The 25,222-nt window shown below is 40.8% G+C and overlaps 3 protein-coding genes across 5 annotated transcripts; 1 reads left to right on the top strand and 2 right to left on the bottom strand.

Annotated features, from left to right (window-relative positions):
• Nucleotides 1–38: 38 nt before the first annotated feature.
• c7h17orf75 (chromosome 7 C17orf75 homolog) lies at nt 39–5,901 on the bottom strand. Its single transcript, XM_071912338.2, has 10 exons — nt 5,591–5,901; nt 5,042–5,116; nt 4,371–4,496; nt 3,883–4,011; nt 3,514–3,574; nt 3,299–3,418; nt 2,813–2,877; nt 2,468–2,607; nt 2,259–2,362; nt 39–2,062 (listed from the first exon to the last, which is right to left on the bottom strand). Exons 1-10 carry the CDS (start codon nt 5,731–5,733, stop codon nt 1,847–1,849), a joined length of 1,179 nt encoding a protein of 392 aa, XP_071768439.1. The 5' UTR covers nt 5,734–5,901; the 3' UTR covers nt 39–1,846.
• Nucleotides 5,902–6,494: 593 nt separating this feature from the next.
• On the top strand, nt 6,495–15,027 carry znf207a (zinc finger protein 207, a). Of its 3 annotated transcripts, XM_078284616.1 has the most exons (12): nt 6,495–6,576; nt 7,052–7,178; nt 7,318–7,456; nt 7,565–7,744; nt 7,822–7,897; nt 8,376–8,446; nt 9,942–10,102; nt 10,326–10,430; nt 11,538–11,765; nt 12,028–12,166; nt 12,520–12,707; nt 12,968–15,027. In XM_078284616.1, exons 1-11 carry the CDS (start codon nt 6,536–6,538, stop codon nt 12,681–12,683), a joined length of 1,431 nt encoding a protein of 476 aa, XP_078140742.1. In that variant the 5' UTR covers nt 6,495–6,535; the 3' UTR covers nt 12,684–12,707; nt 12,968–15,027. The 3 variants fall into 3 exon arrangements, with proteins under 3 accessions (XP_078140742.1, XP_078140741.1, XP_071768432.1); XM_078284615.1 differs by having other exon boundaries at nt 12,520–15,027; XM_071912331.2 differs by lacking the exon at nt 10,326–10,430 and having other exon boundaries at nt 12,520–15,027.
• A 977-nt stretch (nt 15,028–16,004) lies between these two features.
• Nucleotides 16,005–24,909, bottom strand: LOC139921940 (sterile alpha motif domain-containing protein 9-like). Its single transcript, XM_078284514.1, has 2 exons — nt 24,885–24,909; nt 16,005–22,311 (listed from the first exon to the last, which is right to left on the bottom strand). The coding sequence occupies exons 1-2, from the start codon at nt 24,907–24,909 to the stop codon at nt 17,693–17,695; spliced, it is 4,644 nt and encodes a 1,547-aa protein (XP_078140640.1). The 3' UTR covers nt 16,005–17,692.
• Between the last annotated feature and the right edge of the window lie 313 nt (nt 24,910–25,222).

The following is a 25,222-nucleotide window of genomic DNA, read 5'->3' on the forward strand; positions in this document are numbered from 1 at the left end:
CAATGCTACAGACAACATGCACACACTCTGACAATAAAGAGGATCAATAGTACTATTTATTTGAGCTCCTATATACAAGACCAAGAACCAGATATTAATTTATAACATTATATAACGCACTGTACAGAGCCAAGAATGTATACACATAGGTCAGTCACACTACGGATCACTACAGCAAACTGACACACCTGCATATCACTTGGTTCACAGTTTAAAGTACACACCACCAACATCGATATTGCTCTACTACACACTTTGGACTGGTTTCATGGGAATGGTCCAAGTCTAGTTCTATTGGGTTTTATGGAAAAAAAACTTTTAGTCTCAGATGAGGCTTGATCCATAATCTCAAACTGTCCCGCTGAGATTCAGATGCACGATGATAGGAAAATACACATATATACACACACATATGGATGCCGAGATTTACTGAGCACTTCAACAGGTGCACCTTTTTCCTTTTTTTAACCGTCTACATTTATTCTACACTTCAATTTCTTACTTTTCTGAACCTGGCACAGCCTTTAGGCAAATGCTTAGTAAATCTAGTGAGAGATTGGTCTCATATGGTACAATGATGGAAGATGAACATTGTTTTGTTCTCAGCATGAACGCTTGGGCTGGTGAAGGCTGTGAAGATGATGTTTGTAAACAGAGGATACTTTGTATACACTTGATATGCAAAAATTACACTATATCTACAACACTGCATTCCCACAGAAAGATTAAATAGATAATGTCACTTGACAGACAAAGATAAAAGTTCTCATATGACAAAATAGTAGTGCAGTTATTGGGTTGAAATATAAGCAGAAACAAGAGCTATGTAAAAAAAAAAAGCAATGGATAAAAGTGATTCGTGCATTCTTAGCAAACTTGGAAAAATCTGCAAAATGTTTCTCCTCAAAAGAAAAAATAAAATGAAATAATATACAAAACAATAATAAAACAATTTGCACATAAATAGGCAAACAAAATCCATTCGCTTATCCTGTTTAGAATCAGGATAAGCAGTAGCTTTGTAGTCTGGATCAATTAAAGCGTTGTGATCAATGTCAGTTTAGCAACAAAGTAGTAATAATAATTTTTGGTTCATAGTGTCAATAATGATTTCTAACACACTCATTCAACACATAAATCGCAAAGGGATAACATTACCATTTAGTTAGAGATACAGCATATTGGGGAAAGTGCTACACACAGGAACACAGCTGTTATATTCACTATAGAAAGGAAGCTCCAGTTGGTAGGATAAACATGGCTTCAATCAAAGCCTCTACATCTAAACAGATTTTAGCACTCAATTCAGATGGGTGTCTCTGCCATGTCACCTTCACCCAAAGTGCAATAAACAGAAATCATTTTCCAATCATCCTAAAATGCATTTCATAGTTATCTTCGATTAACAATTAACCTTAATTGGTAAGATCAACACAGTGATTATTGAATCAGTAAACTATGTCAAAAACCAAAAAAGAAAGACACATTTGTAGAAGGGAGTTGAGTTTGAGACTGGGCTGTTAGTATTTTACAGTAGATATCCTTAGTCTGACCACCAACACCCTTCTAGCTGGGAGGCATCAGTATCAGCCAGGGCAGGAAACTTACATTTTCATCCACCTACCATAACAGCTGGTGGACTCAAAATTGCCCCAACAGCTTAAATTTACCTGCCAACTGCTATTTCAAGCAGAATGTAATGTTATATTCAGAACGATGGTTGGTTGTCTGCCAAGTGGCTGGTAAAGTAGACAATCTTACAAGCCGCAGCCAAAGTATCAACATACCACAATTTGGTGGGCGGTTGCTGTGAGTTTCCCACCCTGGTGTGAGAGCTGTGATGGAATCAGGCCTGGGCCTGGGACTGTTCCCTGAGGAACTCCTCCAGGACGCTGATGATGCTGCAGGCCTCTGGCAGGTCGCTGTGCTCCGCCCGGGCGTTCTGCAGCAACACGTCTCCATTTCCGCAGCCCTGCAGGAACTGGCAGCAGCGGAACAAGGCGTAGTGACTCATCTCTGCCTGCCGCACGAAACGCTTCAGGCTGTTCATGTCCTGGATGGCCTGCGGAGCGGGAGTGGTGGTTTGTGGAGAAAAAGAAACAAGATAAAAAGGAAAAAGGTCACAATAAAGGAAAGAGGCAGTAGGGGAGAGTGTCTTCAAACACAGCACAATAAAAAATGAGTAATATATCTGCCAAGAGAAATCAAAAGTCATAGTCTGTGTGTGTGTGTGTGTGTGTGTGTGTGTCTTTTCCCACCTTAAGTTTGAAGTTCTCCAGTATCTGTCTGAGCAGGAAAGGATTACAGCGCTCTGCTGCGTTGAGGAATGCCTGAATCCAGCCATCACAAAAGCGATTAGTGACTGGGGGAGGAAAACATCTGTGTTAGACTTCTAGACTTTGTAAGATCCATCCCATTTCACACCTACATTGGAGTGTGTGAGGGTACGTCTCAGAGTAGCACCTACCAGTGTTGGAGAGTGTGGGCGGGCTGGTGGAGCAGTCTATGGTCAGGTCAGAGTGTGTGTCCTCTGAGATGGCCTTACATAGAGAGGCTGTGGTGGTGTCTTGCTGAGAGAGGCCCTGCAAACTGGCTGCTTTGATGAACCTGATATACAACAGAAGTTCAACATTCAACAGACAGACCACTGAGTACATACATGGACACATACAACAGCACATGCACAGAGCCAGCCTGTAACATACACAGTGGTGAGACATTATTCACTTCAAATCGGCAGTCAGAGCTGCTGCTCCTTTAGCAGTCTTTGGTAATGTGGTATTGTGAGTACAGGTAAAGTAAACTAACTCACCTGGACACATCAGCCTTTGTCCTCTCGTCTGAATTGATGACTTCCACGTGTGTGTGACTCAGAGCCTGGACACAGAACGCTCAGTGGTTGCAATGCGTATGTCTTACAGAGAATTTGAGTGATATCAAAATGAGTGAAGTTGATCAAAGTTAGCAGAGGGAATGTTTTAATGCATGGGGTAGATATACCTTTGTGTTATTATGTAATGATATAGTGGGGGTGGTAATTTCACATTTTTTAACGTTTCACATTATTTTACCTTTCTTTTGCTCACAAATCGTTTAGTACCAAGCAAAAACCCTCAGTAGAATGACTATTCCTATATACAGCAGGTTATTCAAAATGTTGGTAGTTCTGCAATGACCTTGGCAGTTGTATATCATTTATTTGTAGTGTGACAGGGTCACTCAGGGAGCTGCTGAATGGGAGCAGTTTATGTCACGCGCATGGTCATGATGGAATATTCTAGAGGTGAAAGTGACTCACGGCGTGCAGCAGGAAGCTGATGCTGCCATGGACCAGCTGCACCACACGATGAATGTGCATCACAGACTCCTCGTACCACCGGCTCAGGTAGGGACGCACCTCCGTCTCCAGGTTCTGCAGCTGAGGCACACACACAGGGACAGGAAACAATCTTACATCAACAATACAGTGATATATAATTTCAGCTCCATTACACTGTTATTCCATTCTCTTACCTCTGGGGTTTGTAGACTGCTCTGCAGGCCTTGGACGTACTTATCCAGCTCTAGTCTGAATGTGTTTGAGTCAAGAAATGTTTCTCTGTCCAACGTTACAATGCTGTGGATGCAATGTGACAATGCTGGAAAGAACAACTCAATATAGCAAGGATTATGTATACAATTAATGCTGGAGGACCTTGTGTGATGCTTATTACACTTACTATTACTTCATGACAGCACAATATAAAACTATACTGAATTACTGTTTGTAATGTTGGAAATGTCTGTATGTTTGTATTTCTGTCTTATATTGTCTTATCCGTACATGTATTTGCTGCACCTGACTGTGAAAATAATTTCCTCTCTATTGTCAACAAAGGATATAAGTTCAGTCCTTTTTCAGAGCCCCCCATAAAACAGATGACATATCCATTGCCATCAGCGTCCGGCTGCTCAGGCGATCTCTCCTGCTCCAGGAGACAGCAGTAGCAGCCTACTGCCTGCTCTGGGACACTGGGAAGAGTGAATCATCAGCACATTTGTGTTATTAAATATCCCAAGTCATTGAGTTTGTCCACCGCTGAACTTCTCTTTATAAAGCTACAATCATTTTATTACTACAGTGGAATTATATAAGCTGCCCACAATGTGTACTACAATGATGAAACATGTACGGCATCGGTCCAAAGGCAGGAAGTAAAAGTCTTGAAGGCTCGTATACTTTGCTGTCAATTGATCTCACAGCTCCCATCTGCAGACTTTATGTGGTGGCCATTCGGTTGCGCCATTTTGCATCCCTCTTAGTAACTACTGAGTGTAATTTGATTGGGGATGCAAAAGGGTGTGAGTGAATATGAAAAAGTCATCGATACCTGAGCTCCACAGTGGCAATGTTGCCCATGCCCCCAAGCAGGGCTCCTTTGCTTAGTCTCCTAGAGATGTAGCAGCGCAGCTCGGGCTCCGCCTCCGACGGCAGGCTGCTGTCAACCAGGGTCAGGCTGTGGGCAGGACAGAGAGTCACTATGGATACAGGGAGCCAGTGGGGGTTGTGAGGAATTTCGAAGCCAGTCAAGTCAATGGAGAGGAGATGGAAGAAGCGGATGACCATAAGCCACATCAACACAACACACCAATAGAGTGACATTAAGATTCTCTTTGCTCAACTGAGTCACATAGCCTTAAATACGTCATTTCCCTTGTGTTTCTAATATCACAAAGTCAGTAATGTTTTGCCATTATTCTATAACAATCTGCCATGACATTCAAAGGCAATTCATTTATTCATTTTCTTCAACTCCATTTGCCAATTACACATGCCAATGGAAGAGATTGGGAGAAGGCTAAAGGCCATGTAACTCAGTATTGGAGAAACAGTCGGCACAGTAATGACCAATCAGAACACAATCAGGAAAGAAACAGCATTGATTCCATGTTGATTGGATTTCCGTAGCAGCCCCGTGGATACACCAATGCACAACAGTGAAAGCCAAAGAGGAACAACCACTGAGAGCAAGGAGAAGTAGATGGACGGCTCCTTTGTTACCTAAAGTCATCCTGACTGGTTGTGGAGTCTGTTCTTCTCTGGTTCCATGCCACATTTTCCCCAGTAGCCTCAGATCTAAGACAATTGACAGTTTACTCATCACCTGGTTAGTTATTAATGTACAAATCTGCTTTTGCCTGAGTGAATGCCACTGTCAGCTGTTCAGGAGCAAGGGACCAGAACAAATGAAGAGTGCTTTTGGGAAAGAATGTTGGATTGAAATAGTGATCCGGCAAAACCCACAATTTATACATCAGGGGGCTTGTTATATTCAGGAAAAACAGAGTGCTCTGCATTATACTGTGAGATGTGTATGTAATCTCCTGTAGAATAATATTGAGGACCAAAGATATAGCAGCATATAGCAGATATAGTTTCCAATGCATTCCACACATCTTAATTTATTTAGCCAAGAAAGTTATCTTATTGCAGAGCTAGCATGGCAGCTCACGCCAACACTAGTTAACTAACGGTCAAGAATGTGTCTTGTTACATCTAGCGGAATAGAAAGCAAACTCTAGGACGAGCATTGGGAATATTAACCGTTACCTTGTGCCTTGATAAAGGTAGATGGTGTAGTAGCAGTTCAGCTGAATTTTCTGGTTGTATCCAGCAATTTCTTCGCTGTCAAAGTCATCTTTCTCTTCCACATCAATTGAGTCTTGGAAGGATGAGGTTTGGGAGGTAAACATTATATTACTGTTGCACGTAGCAAGCTAGCAGCTGTCCGAAATGACAGATGACAATGTCGTATTTTTTATTATTTATGCTGGGTTGGTGTTTTTGACGCTGGGATCTCCAATTAAGACCGTAATGGTAAAAGCGCAGAGCACTAAATGTACTGGTGTAAAGTAAACAGCGTCCCCTCCTCCCTTTACAAGATTAACTGGTTTCTGCGCATGCGCAATATTGTTCTGTGTGTACGTTCAAAAAATGTCCGACTATGATATTGATTTCACATATTGGTTCCTGAGGAAAATGTTTTCAGTAATGAATGTTCACTCATGGGGTTTTAAGTAACGTTAGACGTTTTCATGATTAAAATGTGTTGCGCAAATCTATAAATATATACCAATAAAGAAATTGAAAAAATAATTAATCATACGTCTATAGTGGCGTTGTATTGTCCATTGGAGAGTTAGCTGTTCACAAATAATGGCTAAATTAGGCTAGAAAAAGAGATATCTGACAGATTGTCGTGGCATGGGTATAGGTCCATTCAGTAACATTCGAAGTCAAACGGAATGGTCTATTAAGGTAGTTTTGTTTCCAAATTTAGGTTACTATTACACAGTACACACAGTATGCTATATTGAGTTCCTGTCAGGTAAACAAACAGTCGTTTGTTGCGCCGCCAGATGGCGCGTTACTTCGTCTATCTTTAGTATCTAGTCCACGCCGCAATGTCTTGTGGGATGTTGGCGAACTGACGCCATCTTCAATTCGGCTGTTGTGTTATTTCAGCTGTGGCAGTAAATTGACAGAACAGAAAACATGGGAAGAAAGAAGAAAAAGCAAATGAAGCCTTGGTGCTGGTATCCTTTTCTAACTCTTACATTTAGTATTATATCTAGCTAGCAAACAAACTGCTGCACAAGACTTGGTCCTTTGGTAGACAGCGTTAGCCGACGTTTGGTAACGATTGTCCAACGTTGACGTTATTTCTTAGCTAAAGTTAGCTAAGTGTGAGTTAGCCTAAGCTTTCCAGTAAGTGTCTGGCAGGCTCTCAGACTGTAGCATCACATATCTTTATCCTCATGTTGGTAGTGTTGCAGATGTTTACTGTCCAGCTCTGGATGAAACGTAACGTCAATAGCATATTAAAGACACGCGATATTGGTTGTCCTATTGAGCAAGGTGTTTTCAACAAAACAAAGAAAATTTGTTATTTGCTTGACCATTTTTGAAACACATTTAAGTCAAATGCAGCGGTCATGTATAGTACATTGTTCAAGTTTATCGGTGACAGAGTGAAACACGAAACAACAATTTCCTAAACCGTGAACTCAGGTACTGTAACAGAGATTTTGACGATGAAAAGATTCTCATTCAGCATCAGAAGGCCAAACACTTCAAATGTCACATCTGCCATAAAAAGCTGTACACTGGCCCCGGGCTGGCAATCCACTGTATGCAGGTGAGGAAACCAGTCATGCAAACAAAATGCAAATACTGTTTTATTTGTATTCCATTCATTTATTTACTAACGGCCATCTTCTATGCTAATTGACAAGCCAATTGATCAGGCCACTTACACTGATCAACTCTTTTTTTAGGTACATAAAGAGACCATTGATGGAGTTCCAAATGCAATACCTGGAAGAACAGACATTGAACTGGAAATCTATGGCATGGAGGGTATTCCAGAGAAAGACATGGAAGAGAGAAGAAGAGTACTAGAGCAAAAAACCCAAGGTATTGCTACTACAAGAACGCCTCATTAACAATGTGGTGTGTTTATTTTCCTGGCTGAGATTATTCTGTTCTATTCTGATTGATTTTATTCTATTTTCTGTGTGTCAGAGTCTCAGAAGAAGAAGCAGAACCAGGACGACTCAGATGAGTACGATGAGGATGACGAGCCTGGTCCCTCCTTCCAGCCTGCTGCTGCCCAGCCCCAGGCAGGCTACATCCCCCCTATGACCCAGCCTGGCATGCCTCCTGTGTCTGGTGCTCCAGGGATGCCACCAGGCAGCTACTCAGGTGGGGAACAGTGATGGGTTTGCTTAAATCTGTTTCATATGTGGGTAATACATGGGTAATATATGTTTTTGTCTCAGGAATGCCCCCAATGATGCCAGGTGTGCCACCAATGATGCCAGGGATGCCCCCTGTAATACCAGGAATGCCACCAGGGTGAGGACATGCCTTTGGCTTTTAGGGATGGGACGATATGCTTCTCTCACGATACGATTCGATATGCGATATGGGGTTCAAGATACGATGTAATAAATAAAAGTTCAATCACAAGAAAGTATGACTGTACAGAAATATGTTTATTTCTGAGACACAAATCTTTCTAGCGATGGCATTGGCTTGCTAGAATGTAAAGAATTTAAAAATGTCATTACAAAGTGCAAATAATATAATTTCGTTGGAGAGCTTATGAAATTGTGATGGGAGAGCCGTCTCATTTACGATTACTAGAGAAGAATAAAATGTACCTAATATTAATATCACAATTCATTTTTGCCCCACGATACATATTGTCACATTTTTGTATCGCGATATATTGAATTTTGAGATGTTGTCCCATATCTATTGTATTTTCCTATCTGTGGCTGTCATGCCTGTAATCTCATCAATATCTATATATATTTCTCCATGTATTCAGGATGATGCCAATGGGTGGGATGATGCCTCCAGGTCCAGGGATGCCTCCAATGATGCCAGGCATGCCACCAGGTACCCACTGCCCTGCCAGCACACACTAGTCCAGTTTATATAGCCCTTTATCATATACTTTATTACACATCATAATACACATCATATACATCCTATGTATAATAAAACATTGTTGTCATCTTCATACACATCATTTTACTAGATTGCATACATCATATACCATACTACACAAACACACTCATGCCTATAAGGCTTCTTGGTTTGTTCACTGAAATGTCTCCTCCAGTTCACTCCAGTTTTATCTGGGCGTGTCTCTTCCTGAGTTATGAGAGCTTTTCTATTCTCTCCGTCTCAATGGCACTAACTTAGTTTCTATAGCATCTACAGTATAAGCATCATTTCACTTAGAAATGTGACAATGGGCAACTTTATATTAGGCTTTCTACAAACAAATCAGCCTATACCAACCAAATGTAGAATCTCACCAGAACATGCATTAGTTGTTTATGCTCTCAAATTATAGCTGTCACATCATGGGTTAAGCCATATCCATTAAGCAATGGAAACTCAAGTGTGGAAACTGAGCAGAGAATCGAAACTTAAGAGAAAGCAATCAAATCACAATCATCCCAAAAGTAGTGGATGCTTCTGATTTGATTGCTTTCTCTTAAGTTTCTATTCTCTGCTCAGTTTCCACACTAGGATGGAAGACATGTTCTCAAACACAGACATGCCTAGTCCTTGTCTAGTTTAGTCTTGTTTATTTATATAGCCCTTAATCACAGTCAAGTCTCAAAGGGCTTGACATACTATCATATACACCATACTACATTGTATCCATACTACATGTATACACATCATATACACCATTTACTACATCATATACATACTATACATCATACACTGTCATATACCATACTACACACAAACACACTCACGCCTACGGGCAATTTAGAGTCTTAAATCCACCTGACCTGCATGTCTTTGGACTGTGGGAGGAAACCCACGTAAACACGGGGAGAACACTTTCCACACTTTCACAAAGCTTCCATCTCGGCTTCAGAGCCTTGAAAATGGAATTTTTTTGGATGTCAAAATGTTTTAAATGTGTTTTAACATTGCTGCATGTGTCGCCATGCAGGATATAGTAGGGCTGGGTGATACTGACAAAATCAAATCACAATATTTTTGACTCAATACCTCGATATCGATAATGTGCAATATTTTGGAGATGACTATTAGTACTTTCAGAAGATATTTACATGTGCTCATTTAATAAATGAGCATTAGTAGACTATTGTGGATATGATGGCAAAGCAGGTAGAGGCATTCATTGTTCATTTCACTCTAGAACACTAGAACAGTCAGAAAATTGTATAACTGTAAAAGATACCTGTAACACAGCCTTTAAGACCAGGAAAACACAACATTTAAGTTATATCACGATATTACAATAACCAAAATCCCAGAGGATCTCTAGTCTGATATCACAATATTGATATATATCGCCCAGCTCTAGGCTATAGCTAATTTGTCCTGCCATTTTGTATGTCAGGCATGCCTCCTCCAGTGGGTCACCGTCCAGGCATGACACACATGGCTCAGGGCCCCCCCGCTGCAGGACCAAACATGCTGACTAGACCTGCCATGCCTGCAGCCACTGCCCCCTCAGCTCAGCCTGCTGTCACCAAGCCTCTTTTCCCCAGTGCTGGACAGGTAAAATCATTGTCATATCATTTATTTCAGCAGCATCTCAATCTCCCTCCAACCTCCAGCTTTCTGACAGGGCACGTTTTAGATAAAATACTACAGTCCTCTCATCTTGAATAAGGGATATTTGAGTATTGTTCCATGCACATAAAAGAGACGTGACCTAGCAATTATTTTAACTGCAGGATATTTTACCTTTCCTATTCTTTACTCTTTTCCTGTGCTACAGATGGGGAGTCGGGTTGCAAGCACAAGTACAAGTACAAGTGCAGGCTCGTCGAGTGCAGACTCTCAGTCCGCCTCCTCTAAAGCTCTGTTCCCTAGCACGTCACAAGTACGCAGCTGTCTGCCTGCCCCACTCTGACAAACTACAGCTTTACAATTGGCATGCACACAATTGTATATAGTTTGCTTCTAGAGTAGTAGGGCAGATTGGACAGTTTAATTCTATTTATTTATGTGCTGAAGCTGTTTTACCAAGAGATGCTGACATCCAACTAGTTATGTGTGTAGAAACAACTTACGAAGGGTTTTGTGATTTGACGCTACATGCCATTGTTTGCTTTTTTCTTTTATTACACATCTGCATTTACAGAACACCATTGACCAAATTGGCTTTCACACCTTTTGACCAAACCAAAAGTTCCATTAAACAGATAGTTCTTATGCAGATTTGTAAAGTGAGCTACTTATTTCTGAATTGGTACAGGGCAATACAGCACAGCATGCTTTTGGGGATTTGTTTTCTTGCAGGCTTGAAAGAATATCTGTGACTTTTGTCATACTTTATTAAGTTGCTCTCTTATCTGTGTAAGAGAAGTGTAACTGGTGCTGCATTAACAATGTTGTATTGACAACTAAGACCCCTTTATACACCTGGCATTAACACCTCCCCTAGGTGATAAGATTGTAATCAGTTAGAGCAAAAATGTGTAAAATCATCGCTAACCACCTCTGGAGATGGTTAGAGATGCACTTGGCCACATTAGCAACAAAATGTAAATGTGATGTGTCTCCAGTCCACATGGAAAATATGGAAATAAACTTTTGCTCACAGATCCAAACAGGATGGACATGCAAATATATCAGGTGAGAGGCAGCTTGAATAGTAGCATACCTGCAGGATACTTGTGGATGGGGAACAAGTGAGGCGAGGTGTTTACTCACAGTTTTAAAGGATGTAAATGTTGCAAGAGGAAGTGATGGGTGCAGTCTGCATTGAGGGAAAGAAAGATCAAATTTGTATGCTGGAGACACATTTTTGCATATTAATGCCAGGCATAAAGGGGACTAAACACACCTCACACCTCAAATCACCCTCACACAGCCATGGGAGTAACCTTAAAGTATGATTAAGAGGGCTATTTTTTCTGTTCCCCTGTGAAATATGAATGTCTTTTAGCATAGTCTCTCTAATGTGTTTTCCTCTCTCCCTCCTCAGAGCCAGCAGACAGTGTCAGGGTCCCCCCACCCAACCCCCTCTACCTCCTCTGACCCCTCAAAGCCCACATTCCCGGCCTACACTCAGGCCACTGCTTCAGTGGCCAGCCCCAATGCTGGCAGCAGTACTGTCTCCAAACCTCCCTCTACTGTGACCAGTAAGCCTGCCACCCTCACCACCTCCAGTGCAACCAGTAAGTTGATCCACCCTGATGAGGATATCTCACTGGTAAGTAGCCCAGCTGGAACTGTCTCTCTTTCTAGTTTCTACAGTAAGTGGCTACTCGACAGTCTGTTAATCATACCAAGTGTTTTTATAGCTGTTAAATGCCATGACGATTTCAATAAATGCTTTTTCTTGAATCAGATACATTATTTTATATTTATATTTGCTTGCTTACTTATTACTATCTTTTTGTTTTCACCCTGTTGATCTGCAGAATTTCGATGTCTAATTATTTCTCCTTGTCTTTGCTCTCTGTGTCCTGTAGGAAGAGTTGCGGGCTCAGTTGCCCAGGTACCAGCGTAATATTCCTCGCCAAGGCCAGGCCACTGTTTCTGCCCCACCAGTGGGTCCCATGGGGGGCATGATGGCCCCTCAGCAGCCTGGCATGAGGCATCCCATGCCTGGTATGCAGCATCTACCTCTAGTTCAATAACATTTCACATTTTAGGCATTGAGTCAGCGCTCTTATCCAGAGTGACTTACACCGAGTGGGTTCAGTGTCTTGCTCAAGGACACTTCAACATGGTGGACACAGGTTGTTGTGGGGCTCGAACCATTGCTATAGGATGGTCTCTCTAACCTCTAGGCCACCCTGCCGCCCCTAGACTACTGGTACCTAAACTTTTCTTCCTGTGTTCTATAACTGACAATACAATACCAGATAAGAATATGTTTTTAGGAAGTAAAGACCATGTTTTTTTTTTAACTTATATTATTGGGGTTACTAAAAAGCCAACAAACTCATGTGTTCTTGCAGGCCAGTACGGTGGTCCACCCCAGGGCATGCCGGGCTACATGCCAGGAGGGATGCCTCCATATGGGCAGGGCCCCCCAATGGTTCCCCCAGGGTACCAGGGAGCCCCTCCGCGGCCACCCATGGGCATGAGACCCCCTGTCATGTCTCCTGGAGGCCGCTACTGAAGCCTGCGCTCCTCTCTTCTATAGGTTTGGACACTCAACCCTTTTCTAATGTCCTCAACTGCTAGTAGACAAACCAGTATTGGTAACATAGTACCACGACGTACTGTACATTCTACTACTGTGCTATGAGGAAGAGACACTGAATAAACAGCAAAAAAGAGAGCTATAGAAGCATCACACAGCGCATGGGACATAATATTTACACTGTACCTAACCAAGACTATGAACTGTTGTTGCAAACCATCCTTGTTCTGTGGCTTTTTTCCTTCTCATGTTTCATTTAGGTGTGTAGAAGTGTAGTAGATATGGTTCGTAGTGTTGTGAAGGCGCTGGAGTTACATGAGCAGTACCCACCTTTTATCAAGGCAAGTTTTCGTAAATACATTATTGTTCTAAGAAAAGCAGTGAGGCCTTCACAGCACATAGGTGCTGTTGGACTTTGCGTCCCCAACTTTGTTTGGTGAGGGCTTCAGATAACTGTTTATGCATTCTCTCTGTTTTATGTTATGCTTCTCGAAATTTATTTAGCAAACACTACCCTAACCCTAAATATATGAAATACATATGATTACTAAATAAACTGGTTCATGTAATGTTGTACAACTGTATTGTAATAAAATGTGCCGAAACTTTAAGACTCTTCTTTGCGGGAAGTTAGCGGGAAAAGAGACACGTCACAGCAGGTTTGTACTCCAGTCATGTACTGTAGGCTACATGACTCCAGTGGTTGTGCATTTTGTTGTCTTGAGGATCAACTGGGAAAACCAAACTCAGTTGTTACCAATTTGTTGTATCTGTGTTTTTAGCCTTTTGTTGAGTTGAAATTAAAAATGATGGTAAATAAATGTTTTTTTTTCTTTTCATTTGATTATAAGCAGTATGTTAGATATATCCATTGATTGCTGTATTGATGCTCTCTACATGGCACTAGTCTGTTGGCCTTTGACACATTGAGTGCATTGTATAGCTGCAGAACTTTCCGGGTGCTAGTGGCTGTAGTGCTAAAACCCAGATTTCTCTTCTCCCTGTAGCAATGCCATGGGGGACTGGCTGAGGCCCTGTCTCAGTGTAGCCCTGTTTCAGCCTGAGGCAAGTCTCACCATTTTCTGTCTTCTCATTCATTACCAGGGGCCCTCACAGCTTTCACGCTGTTGGATCTCAATGTCCCCAAACTTGCAGCAAGTTTGGTGAAGGCCCTTGTTTGTGTTGTTGCGTTTAGGCACCATTTTCTTCAAGCATGTTAGCTCATGTAAAATCTATTCTTTTCTGTAATGCTCTTATGTGCCATTGAACCTGTATTCTCCATTATTGATTGGTAGAGCACCAAGAAGCTCTGTTTTCATCTATGGATCGATACTAAAAGTTACACTCTTTCAGAAGCCTCGGACGTTAACTAGTCCTATAGTCATTTCAGCTCACTACTGTAAACATTGATGGTTTGTTAAATAATGTTAAATCATTTGTTGGATTCCCACATACAGCACACCATCAGCAGCTATCACCTACAGCCAGAAATACATAACAAGTGTGTTGGGAGGTTTGTGATGTAAAATGAGCCTTCATAAATGGTTTTACCACTTAATCCTGTTTGTTTCATCAGCTTTCCTCAGTTGATCATTTGAATTTAACTACTTACATGAAGGAGAGTCCCTACCAGTAACAGGTTAGTTAAAGCTGTAAGTACTACTGCTAGAATTTCCCTAGACATCTGTTTTGTGTGCACACATCATGTGGGATCTTAATCTCAATCAATGGAAGGGGTGGTGTATAGTATCTTTTTGGAAAATGTTGTAAAATGAACCTCCCACCATTTGTAAGCCTTTTACACTAATGGTAACAAAATCATTCATTACCATAGATGAGTATTACAGGCAGAGTCTCCATTGGTAAGTATTGGCTTAGTATCGCCTCTGTCTCCTGTCCCCAGTCAGCATTTTCTGCCTAATCTCTCCACTGTGTAAGAATTACCAAATTATACAGTTTCCTAGATGCCGCTCAAGCACATACCTGGTAGCCTGAATTGATCTCTAAAAACACTGTTAACTTGCTGAAGACTGCACTGTTATGAAAAGGCTTCAAATGTAACATTCTCTGTTGCTTGTAATTATTTCATACCTTGCCTGAGGATAGGACTGTTATGATATTGGGCAAGAGATACTGGAACAGAGATTTGGTAGGGATATTCATATGATTTTGATTATAAGGAGAGTGAAGACTAGCAAGGATTGCAACTGCTGCTTACCCATGAGTATTTGTTTTAAGATCTCACCTACAAAGTCACTCTATATGATTTTATTTGTGATGTGTATGCTGAGGTCTGGATCTTCACTGTATTCTGTCAATAAACCAGTTCATAAACTCTGGTATGGCTTTGTTTTATTTCCCGTTTTATTTCCCACCACATTCTCATCAATTATAATTAAAAATTATTACACAATTGTTGCTAGATCCAATTGAAAGATTGTGAAGCTTGTGATGCATCAGAGCCCTTCTGATATCATCGGTTACATATAATAAACTTTTTGAGGTGAAAGTGCTATAATTACATTTTTATAAGTAGCAGTTTAAATGCTTGTGAGACCCGTTGGTGCCTGCAATGCAATTTATAGCAAAACTTACATTTCACAGGTGTCATACAGCAATCGTATTGCCTTGAACTATCTGCAATCTCATGATTTGACCTGTAAGTATCTCACTCACTCACTCACTCACAGCCTCATGGTTAGCCTATGTGACCCGTAGTGGCCGTCAGGAGGCCTGACACTGTCTGCAGACACACTGAACCAGGATCATTCACTTGCCTCCTCTCTGCAACACTACTGACCTGTGTTGGCTGATTTTTCTTAACTGTTACATATGCATACGGAAAAGGGGAAGTTATGACATTTAAAAACTTGGTAAAATTGTCCTCTCAGCCTCAGTGAGTTTTGCACTGCTTCGTCCTAGGAATTACACTTCTCAAACATTTTCAAAATACACAGAAAAAATATTACAATTAACTGAAAACGAATAGCATTATTCAAAACATTTGTGTGCTATATGTTGGATATAAAGTGTAAACAAGCAAGTTCCAATAATGCACAATTATTTACAATGGTCTATCTGGATTTTCAATATTTACTTCCTCCCTCACCTGTTGTTGGATAAAGATATGCTTCCTCTGGCTGCCTGTCAGTTCTCGTTTCTCGTTTCTTTTGACTGCATTTTTCAGCACTCTTTGTGCAACAGGCAATTAAGATAGATTCAATTAGCTTATGGCGTGGGCCAGGGGAAAAGGGAAGCAACATAAGTATGGTTGAGGGAAAAATGATAAGTCAGAAGTTGGAATGAAATCAGGAAGTTTATTACAGAACATAAGAATCTTAATTTAACCAGACTTCGGGGTGAACCAAGGTCAAAACAACAAACAAAAATCCAGTACTGCCTAGAAATGAAAAACTCTAAACTGCCCAAGAAAGGAAGTGAAATACAGTACAATTCTAACTTCCCTTGATAACTAAAAACAGGAGAAAAAAGGGGAAACAACTTAAATGGCAGTTCACCCCTGCAATGCTTCCAAGGAAGTGAAAACAAAGTTGCCCATCTCACAATATCATCTTACAAGAAAACAGAACTACAAAGCTGGCCTCCAAAATCCACTGTGCCTGCACACTGACAGAGAGACCACACACTTAACCAGCTATCAGTTCAAAAAATACATGCTTAGTCCACACTGCAACACACACAAGTATGTCAGACAGCAGGTGGCCATCAGGCACTGAAGAGAGGCTTTTCCGGTGTATCGTGGGCTGAAAGTGTTACACAAAACACTTATTCCAATATGGTCTTCGATGGAAGACAAATAACACATATACAGCACATTAAAAAACACATAAGAAATTAGAGGGCAGGAAGCAGTATGGCTAGCATACAATACTACATCAAACAAACAGACATGCAGTGCCGAACAGGCAAACAAAAAAATAAACAATAATAAAAATAATAATAGTCCAAAAAGAGTTCACTCTTCCCGAGTAGCTGTTCTAATGTCCAGCCAAAGCTTTTAATTGGAAGAGATGCTCATCCACTCCTTGACTTTGGCCTTAAAAGGTATGATCACATCCTAAATATACATACGGACGTAGCATTGATGTTTGGTTCTTTATATTAGGCATACTTGATATCGGTTTTCTAAAACATAGGAAATATTATTTGTACTAGCAATAATCACAATAGTTTACAAGATAAACTGAACACGAAAATTCCAACATTCACACTAAATCGTTATATTTATACCAAAATAAAATAACTGAATTCAATTAGGAATCGCGGTCATAGATTAGCCTAAAAATAGAGATAGGCCTAAAAAACAATTCAAGTCCACTATATTAAGCAAAAAGAAAATTGTAAACATGGGAAATAAAGCATTGACTTTTACTGGATATACATTTGAAAAACAATAAACTTAAAATAATCAACATAACCTTGACAAAAAATGCGGAGGAGCAGTCCCAGCCGCAGCAGCCATTCATTTAAAGACTGCCCATCAATCAGAGGCTCCGCAAGACTTAACCCCTTATGAGTCAAGATTTTCAACAGTCATAATAACTAGGTTAAAGTATAATATACAGTATCACTGAAAAGAGGCACTTTGGCCAGTAAGGGCAAAGAGGCTGGGGCTCAAGCCCCTGCAGCACCCCCCTCTGCACGTCATCTTCATTCATCCTCAGCTTTGATGTTGAGAAAATTAATCTTGAGAATCTTGATTTTCTTGCCCAGATTTCTTCCAAATAGCCTGCATTTTCTTTAAGTCTGGCCAGAATTACATAATTAAATGTGTTTGCTGTGAAAATGCTAATGCAAAGACTGGTTTTACCTTTGCCTTCTGAATAGGTATCCTTTAGGATAGGTTGGCTCTAGGAAAGTCTATCAAAGTCCAGTAGCTAATATTCATGTAATTGTTGAAGCAATTACAGTTGTAGCTTAGGTACATTTTTTGTAGATGTTGCATTAGAAGTACTGGTAGAACATTATTTCATGACTTGAATGTCAAAGGCAACCACTCCATCAAATGAAAAGCCCAAGTAGAAGGTGACGTTTTCATTTGCATGTGGCAGGGAGGCAGCATTTTGCGGAAAGGCCCTAATCTTGCTGTCTCTGGTTGCACCTTTGACAAACAAGTTTCCATTTTCTGTCCATCCTTCAACACGTTTCAATAACTGATCAACTTGCTTGGTTTTCCATACTTCCCCTCCGAGCCACTTCAGATTTCTTTCACTTAGAGTACCTTTAATGTGCTTTTCAATAGCACTTCTGTGGACAATCTTGTTAAGGCCTTGTGCCTTTGCCAGAAAGAAGTGGGACACCTTTCTGCTTTTACTTGGACAGACACGCATTTTTTGCTGAAAGACTTTCTGAAGTTCATTAATAGCTGGTATAAGAATCTGACTACTAACAGAATTGAGTTCTTCATTGCTTGTCTCAGGCCAAAATAGAAGGGAAAGAAGAAAGAGAGCACTTGCTGACGATATGTTTCTCCCCTTTGTATTAAATCTCATGCTGAGATCTTGAAGCTTTTGAAGGGACAGTAGCTTTGAGGAGCCAGGTAAAGTACAGTTAAGAGCTATTTGACAAAAGATGAAGTTTGCAAGCTCTGTCTGGTCAAGGTCATTCCTTGTCAGGTTTGCTGGGTACATGCCAATTATTCTCTCAAGCTTTTTTCCTGCTCTCTCTGGTTTCTTATCATGAAGTAATGAGAGGATGGATGTAACATTTCCTCCACCAAGCTCATAAGTCTTCATCTGTCTTTGGAACGGATTAAGCTTTTCAGCTGGACAGGCCATTTCAGCATTTTTGCCCTCATCTGGTATGTTGCAGAAAAAGCCAGCATATATAGCACTCTTCCTCTTCAGCCATCTTCTAGGATTGTATACTTGTTCTGGATCCCTTGCATCAAGTTCTTCATCCTCTTCGCTGATATCTGTGTGAAAGTAGCTGAGGTCCTCAGAAATGGACTCAAGTGCGTGGTACAAGCTCTTTTGTAATCCTTTCAATTTATAATGAAACTTCTGCCAGGGATTTTTTACTTCAGCTGGTATGTAGTCTGTTAGCAAGTACTTCATCAACTCAGAATTTCCAGTATTGGTTGAAAAAACATCTACCACTGACAAGAATTTTAACAGCCTACAGCCAACATCTACTTCCCCTTGGTATGAACTGTTGAGACTGACAGTCTCTACCTTTGGTGTTTTTTCTGAGGCTCTGAAGGCAGAAATTCCTTTGACAGCAGTGTCAATGATTTCAACAGCCCTTTCAGGTGTTGGCTCTTTTTCCTCAAGCGTGTCATACAAGTGGTAAAACCACCTCTTGTAAACTTGTCCCAATGTGTCGAGGATGAACATATCATATGGAAGAAGAGATTTTGCTTCTTCTGCCCATTCTAAGGCCTCTTCGAACCTTAAATTTGTGTAAAGCAGACGGGCAAGCTGTTGTGCCACAAATGCATCCCTTTCCAAAGATGTGTAAGCTGCTTTCATGAGATCTACAGCTTTCTGAACACCATCTTTTTCTTTCTCGACATGCTGAATAAGACGGGAAAATGCTGTGTCTTTAAGATCTCCTCTGCTTTTTTTGTCGCGTCTGATGAAAAGAGCTCTGATGAACTTCAAAAACTCATCTCTGCCGAACCTATGATTGATTAGTAGTTTGTCATTAATTAGGTCCATGGTGATGTCACTTAGAGACAAATTTGCAGAGAGCTGAATCAGAATTTCCTTTGCCAACAGTGGATGAATTATCCGTATTGATGATATATTTGTTGAACTTTCTCTTAGGTGGATGAAAACAAGCCTAGCTTCATCATTGAGATGATCCACAAATGCGTGGTGTTGAGTTCTGTCCAGGTGCATTGTTATGCCAAGGGACGCCTCACAGTGTGACACAGGTATGTAAGAGTCATCAATGTAGCAATTCAAGAGAGCCACAAATCTGATGAGGCGAGTGATACGTGATGAATGATCAATTTTATGCAAAAGGTTTTTGACGAAGTCCTCAATGTAACTTGACTCAAACTCTTTACTCATCAGCACAAATGTGAGGATGAACTCTGGGTCAAATTGCAGTTGAAGTTGCTCACGCCTCTTTGAGAACAAATCCTTCTCTGCTTTTGTCAGCCTATGTGTCACTGCTACTGTTTGAGATGGTGATGCTCTGCACATTCTTTCTGGATCGTGTGACCTTTTGCAGATGAGCAGGATGAAGCACAACACAGAGGGTCTTATTTTTTTGGTTGCAATGACATTGCCAAGCTGCTGCCTGAGATCATCTATGTAATCTGCATTGCAGTTCTCCAACAACAAGAGCACTGGCAGACAGTTGTTTTTGTCTCTCTCTTCATATTCCCTCAGTAGCACTGCATGCTCACACACAGTTGTAATTTCCTTAGACTGTTTAACAACTGCACATCGTACTTTTTTCCTCCAACTCCAGAGGATCTGTCGTGCCACTGTACTTCCACCGCTGCCAGGTTGATGATATATATTCACACACTCTATGGATCGTTTTGCATGCTTTTGATTCACTATCTTTTCTAGAATTTTGTTTGTATCTTCGTAGGCATCTCTCTGTATGATAGCCTCACACTGTTGTTTATCAGCGAGCCAGAAGTTGATCCAGTCTATCTTGCCACCTCGATAGAAGTACATCTCTTTGTTCTTGATTTCATCTTGGCTCATGATCTCCAGTTTTGTATCATCACACTGGTCAACACTGATGATTTCCAAAGAATGTATCATATCCTCTTCAACTGATTTTAAGAAGCACAGGCCTTCATTTAAGACTGGTAATGTCCTAGTGTGTTGATTCTTTGACAGCTGAATACTTTGAACTGTGGCATCCACATGACTCAGGGGCATTTCAACAATGCTGATCTCTTTGAGTAGACACATGTCACAAGACACCTGGGCAAGACTTGACCATTTTTTGTAGTTCTCCTTTGACTCTGATATGACTGCCAAATCATCATGACCATTCATCTCTGCATAGAATTCATGGAATGTCTCAACAAGTGGCTGTTCAACCTGGGACATAAGCAGGAAGAGGACTACAAATGAACGCCTGGGAAGGATTTCATTGCAGATGACTGACACTGCCTTTTTCAGTTTCTTTTTTCTGGTTTTGATCCAGTTCTTTTCATCACAGGTTTCCTCTCCACCATGGTAGTTATTCCGTCCATTGCAGAAAATCCAGCTTGTTCTATCAAAAAGCTGCAGACGATTTATGAAGTCAGCAGTGCTCAATCCATCATTATTTGCATAGTCATCAAGAAAGTGAGGGTTTGCAGCCCGGTGTTCCTTATATCTACCACATAGACCTGATGTCTTTGAATCAGGGTCAAAATCAAACACACAGAATAGATTCATGTGAACCAAGAAGCTTATGCTGTCAAGATGTTCAGGGTGAAATTTGTTTGTCACAATGATGTAAAACAGGGAGTTGTCCATGTATGTTTTTCCACATGTTAGTAGGATGGCGAGTTTCCTCTTTTGATCCTCTCTACAATCAACAGTAGTTTGATTGCTAGAAGACTCTGCCTCCTCTCTCTGTCGGTCTTTCTCTCTCAGTCCTTGAATGAAATTAACAAGGTCATCATCAAGTATGCGTGGTGTGTTAGCCCCCACTCTGTGATAGGGGACTTTCTCTTCAAATTTGACTTTGTTGTCCTTCTCAAAGAATTTTGGAACACCGACACTGTAAAGCTTATCTTTTACAATACTTGCTTTCGGGACAACATCATATTCAATGACCCATGTTTTCTCAGTGGCGTCCTTGTCAAGCACCTGAATGAATCTTGGGTTCCTCATGCAACTCCTGGCATCACATTGTTGATTTGATCCTTTGAAGCATTTTTCAATGTAGTCTAATGCATCCACAAAGTCCTCCTGATTTTTTACAGGTATCCCTATGATTTCGCCATGCTGGTGGTTACCTCTGATTTTATCCATAATCCCAAAATGAATTGTCCCATTGGTTCGCATATTCATGCATGCACATGCAAATCTTAATACCTCACTTGCTACTTTTGTTTGAAGCCTTTTTGAGTCTAACTTGTGTGCGATCTCCAGTGACTTATATTCATGGCATGGAACAATCATGTTTTCAATTCCAGTCTCTGGAGGTAGCACGTTGTGCTTGACATATCTGAAGTCTTGTTCATGCTCATCAAATTTCCGGTAGTCACAGAGAGGTGGAGATACTCCTGTTGAAGCCAAATTGTCATTACACTCCATATGAATATTCTTCTTTTCCATTCCTTCACAAGGTTTCTGTAAATTAGGTTTTGGTTCTTGTCTGAAAACTTCCATGTTTTTTTGTTCTTTGTCATCTCTAGTTTTACCATATGAACTACTTTCTTTTTGCAGTTTATTTGGTTCCGACTGAAGTTCATCTCTTTTCTTTAGTAGATGTTCAATTTGACCACCTTTCATTCCAATTGTAGTGCTAAAGTATTTCCTTTGTAGACTCATTAGAACGGGTCCTGTAACCTCCTCCTCCTCCAGTTTCTGTATGTAGTTTTCTTTTATTCCAATGGATCTCAACCAGGAGCTCACATGAGATTCTGTCCATTGGCCATAGGGCAGTCCATGCCATCCTGTGAAATAAAATGTTAAAATTAAGTGCTAGTAAATGGCAATGATTTTTTTAGTGCACCTCTTTAGTGCATCTCTTTTAATATCGACAAGACTGGCTAGCATTAAAAACTAACTACATGTAGAATATTTACCTCAATATATCATTCTCAAATTAATTTTGATAGCATAGTATCATGGCTGTAGAAAACTGAGACCATCACAGTGAAAATTGGTTTATTATATGTGTTGCTTTCTATGTGTTTACTCTGTGTCCCAGGGTACGAATTGGCGCAAAATGTGCAGGACTGACTAATGGCACAAAGGAGGGGCCAAAACCGGAAGAGGACTGCCTCGCTCTACTTGTTTGTAGCATGGAGGTATTATATTATAGGCGCCTAGCTAGGTGTGCAGCATGATGCTGTAGTTGAAGTTACTCCAGTCCTGGAATAATCAGGATAACCACATCATTAACCCAGCGTTTTGTCAAGAAGAAGAGATCCACACCTGCTTTGCTAGCTCTATCTAGTTGTAACTGAAATATTCACCACCAAAATTGATTTTTGTCACTCATAGATTAGCAACCGCAGTTACAAACACGATACAAATGCGATACGAACACTAGACGAGCGAGCATTACTGAATAGAATATGAGCAAGCACCGAGTCATTAGCATTGGGCAAACTTCATAAATTCCACACTTGATATGCAAAAAACTGCTCTGCTAGCTCAATCTAGTTGTAACAAAAATATTTGCCAGCAAGAAACCCATTTTTGTTACACATAGATTAGCATACGCAGTTGCAAAGCAAAACAGTAGAGTAGTAAAAAATAACTGAAAAATAACTCTCCTCCAGTTCCAATATTCAGTTTGCATTATAATAATTTCACGTCCTCTTATACGGGGGGTGAGTCTTTTTGAGACAGCTGTCACAAAATACTACCACTAAGGGACTAGGGCACTTTCACACCGCAAAGTCTGCTTAAAGTCCGAACCAGAGTTCGCTAGGTTGTTACATTGTATTGGTCCGGTTCGTTTCACACCGACTATAATATCAAGCGGACCTATTGGACAGATGTCTTGGTGGGAGTGAAAACAAGTACAGAACCTGTACAGGCCCACGGTGCGTGTGTTGAATTCAAGCCCCCAGGAACAGGGGCTTGAATTGCACTAGCTGCGGCCACACTGAGCCATCGGAAAATGGACAGAATTACTGATGGACAGCAGAAATACAGCAGCCTAGCTTATCTCATAACGGTGCTACTTCATAGAAACAAGTCACATTGGGTTGAAAATAGGAGGGAATGTCTAGTTTCTTCTTTCTCTACATTTTCACAACACAATCTGTCAGCTCCGCGGCTCAGGTTGAACTGTCTGTCTGTCATTTGATTGTGCGTTTGTTTTCTGTCGCCCAGCATCCTGGTTGAGCGGAGTTTTCTGTTTTTAAGCACTGTGATTGGCCCGAAGGTCCAAACACCACCCAGTCGGAAAACTTTGGTTATAAAACAAACCGAGGCAGTACTTCAAGCTCCTAAAACAGGTACAGCCACCGGTACTGCTACTGTATTTAATTTTTATCGTCATTTCCTTTCTTTGGTTTGGACTTTATCAAATTTGCTTTCACACTAAAATGATCCGCACCACGGTCTGAATGAAAGAGGACCAAGACCGGCGATTTTTGGCGAACCTTTTGCAAGATTTTGGTCCGCAACCGAGTCCGCATGGCGCGTTCACACCAGTCAAAATGATCCGACTTAGCAAAAAGGTCCTAAAGTCCGGACCAAACGATGCTGGTGTGAAAGCCACCTTAGGGTGTCGCCAAAGTCACCAAATTTAAATGTATTCTCGTAGGGGCTTTAAAGGATAAGTTCGGCGATTTTGGACCTATATATAATTTGTCTCTTACATACCTGTAGTATTTGGATCCACAGAGAATATTGACTCCTGAGTCAGCTGTCTGTCTAAATGGCGAGCTCCTTTCCAGAAAATACAGCTTAATACGGCTCTTGGTGGCTTCTAAAGAAAAATGGACCCAATGATTTAAAATGTTGAGTTTTACAAGTGTTTCTTTTCTAATATATCTCCATGGGAAAAAGTCTTTTGGGGTCCCATGGCGTCACGTGACTTGCAATTCCGAGCTTGGCCACTACGCCAAAATCGCCGCACAGCCCAGAGCTGTTCCTGGGGGCTTGATCTCAACCAAGAGCTGACTCAGGAGTCAATATTCTCTGCGGGTCAAAGTACTACAGGTATATAAGAGACAAATTATATATAGGTCCAAAATCACCGAAGACTTGACCACCAAATGAACGCTATCACAGTCTATCATTGTGTAATATCTTGTAATATTCTAATACCATCACAGTGTGATAAGTATGAAAAGTACATTTTTGATAGAATGTGTCATGGCAGCACATGGAAACATACAACACAATGAGTAGTAGTAGTATTTTTATCCCATTATATGACAGGCCTTAGACACAGAGGGAACTCTCACTGTCTTCTTCAGTCTGTCTTTCTGTGCCTGTAACTGATACCATGCACTTATTTTGTTCTACTACACTGTAGTAACATATGGTGATATTTAATACTCACCCAACTCTGAGAAACTGCATTCCATTTTTGTGTGAATGTTCCTGAGGACAGTAAATGACAGAGGAACAACTGTCATATTTGTTAAACTTTGATCTTTGCCTTTATTAATCATTGACAAGCATTATTTTATTTAAATGGGTGTGCAAACCCAACCAAACATTACACTTACCTTGTGGAGCACTGTTTCAGTATTATCACTGCTGATCATATCAGAACTTCCTTACCTCTGCCGGTGACCTTTCACAAAAGCAGAAAAGGTTTATTAAGATTCTTCTGTCTATGAACTTTACCTCCACCTCCATTAAGCACTTTGTAACTTTGTTAAGATAAGTGCTATA

Source organism: Centroberyx gerrardi, chromosome 7 (assembly GCF_048128805.1).
Source record: "Centroberyx gerrardi isolate f3 chromosome 7, fCenGer3.hap1.cur.20231027, whole genome shotgun sequence".
NCBI lineage: Eukaryota > Metazoa > Chordata > Actinopteri > Beryciformes > Berycidae > Centroberyx > Centroberyx gerrardi.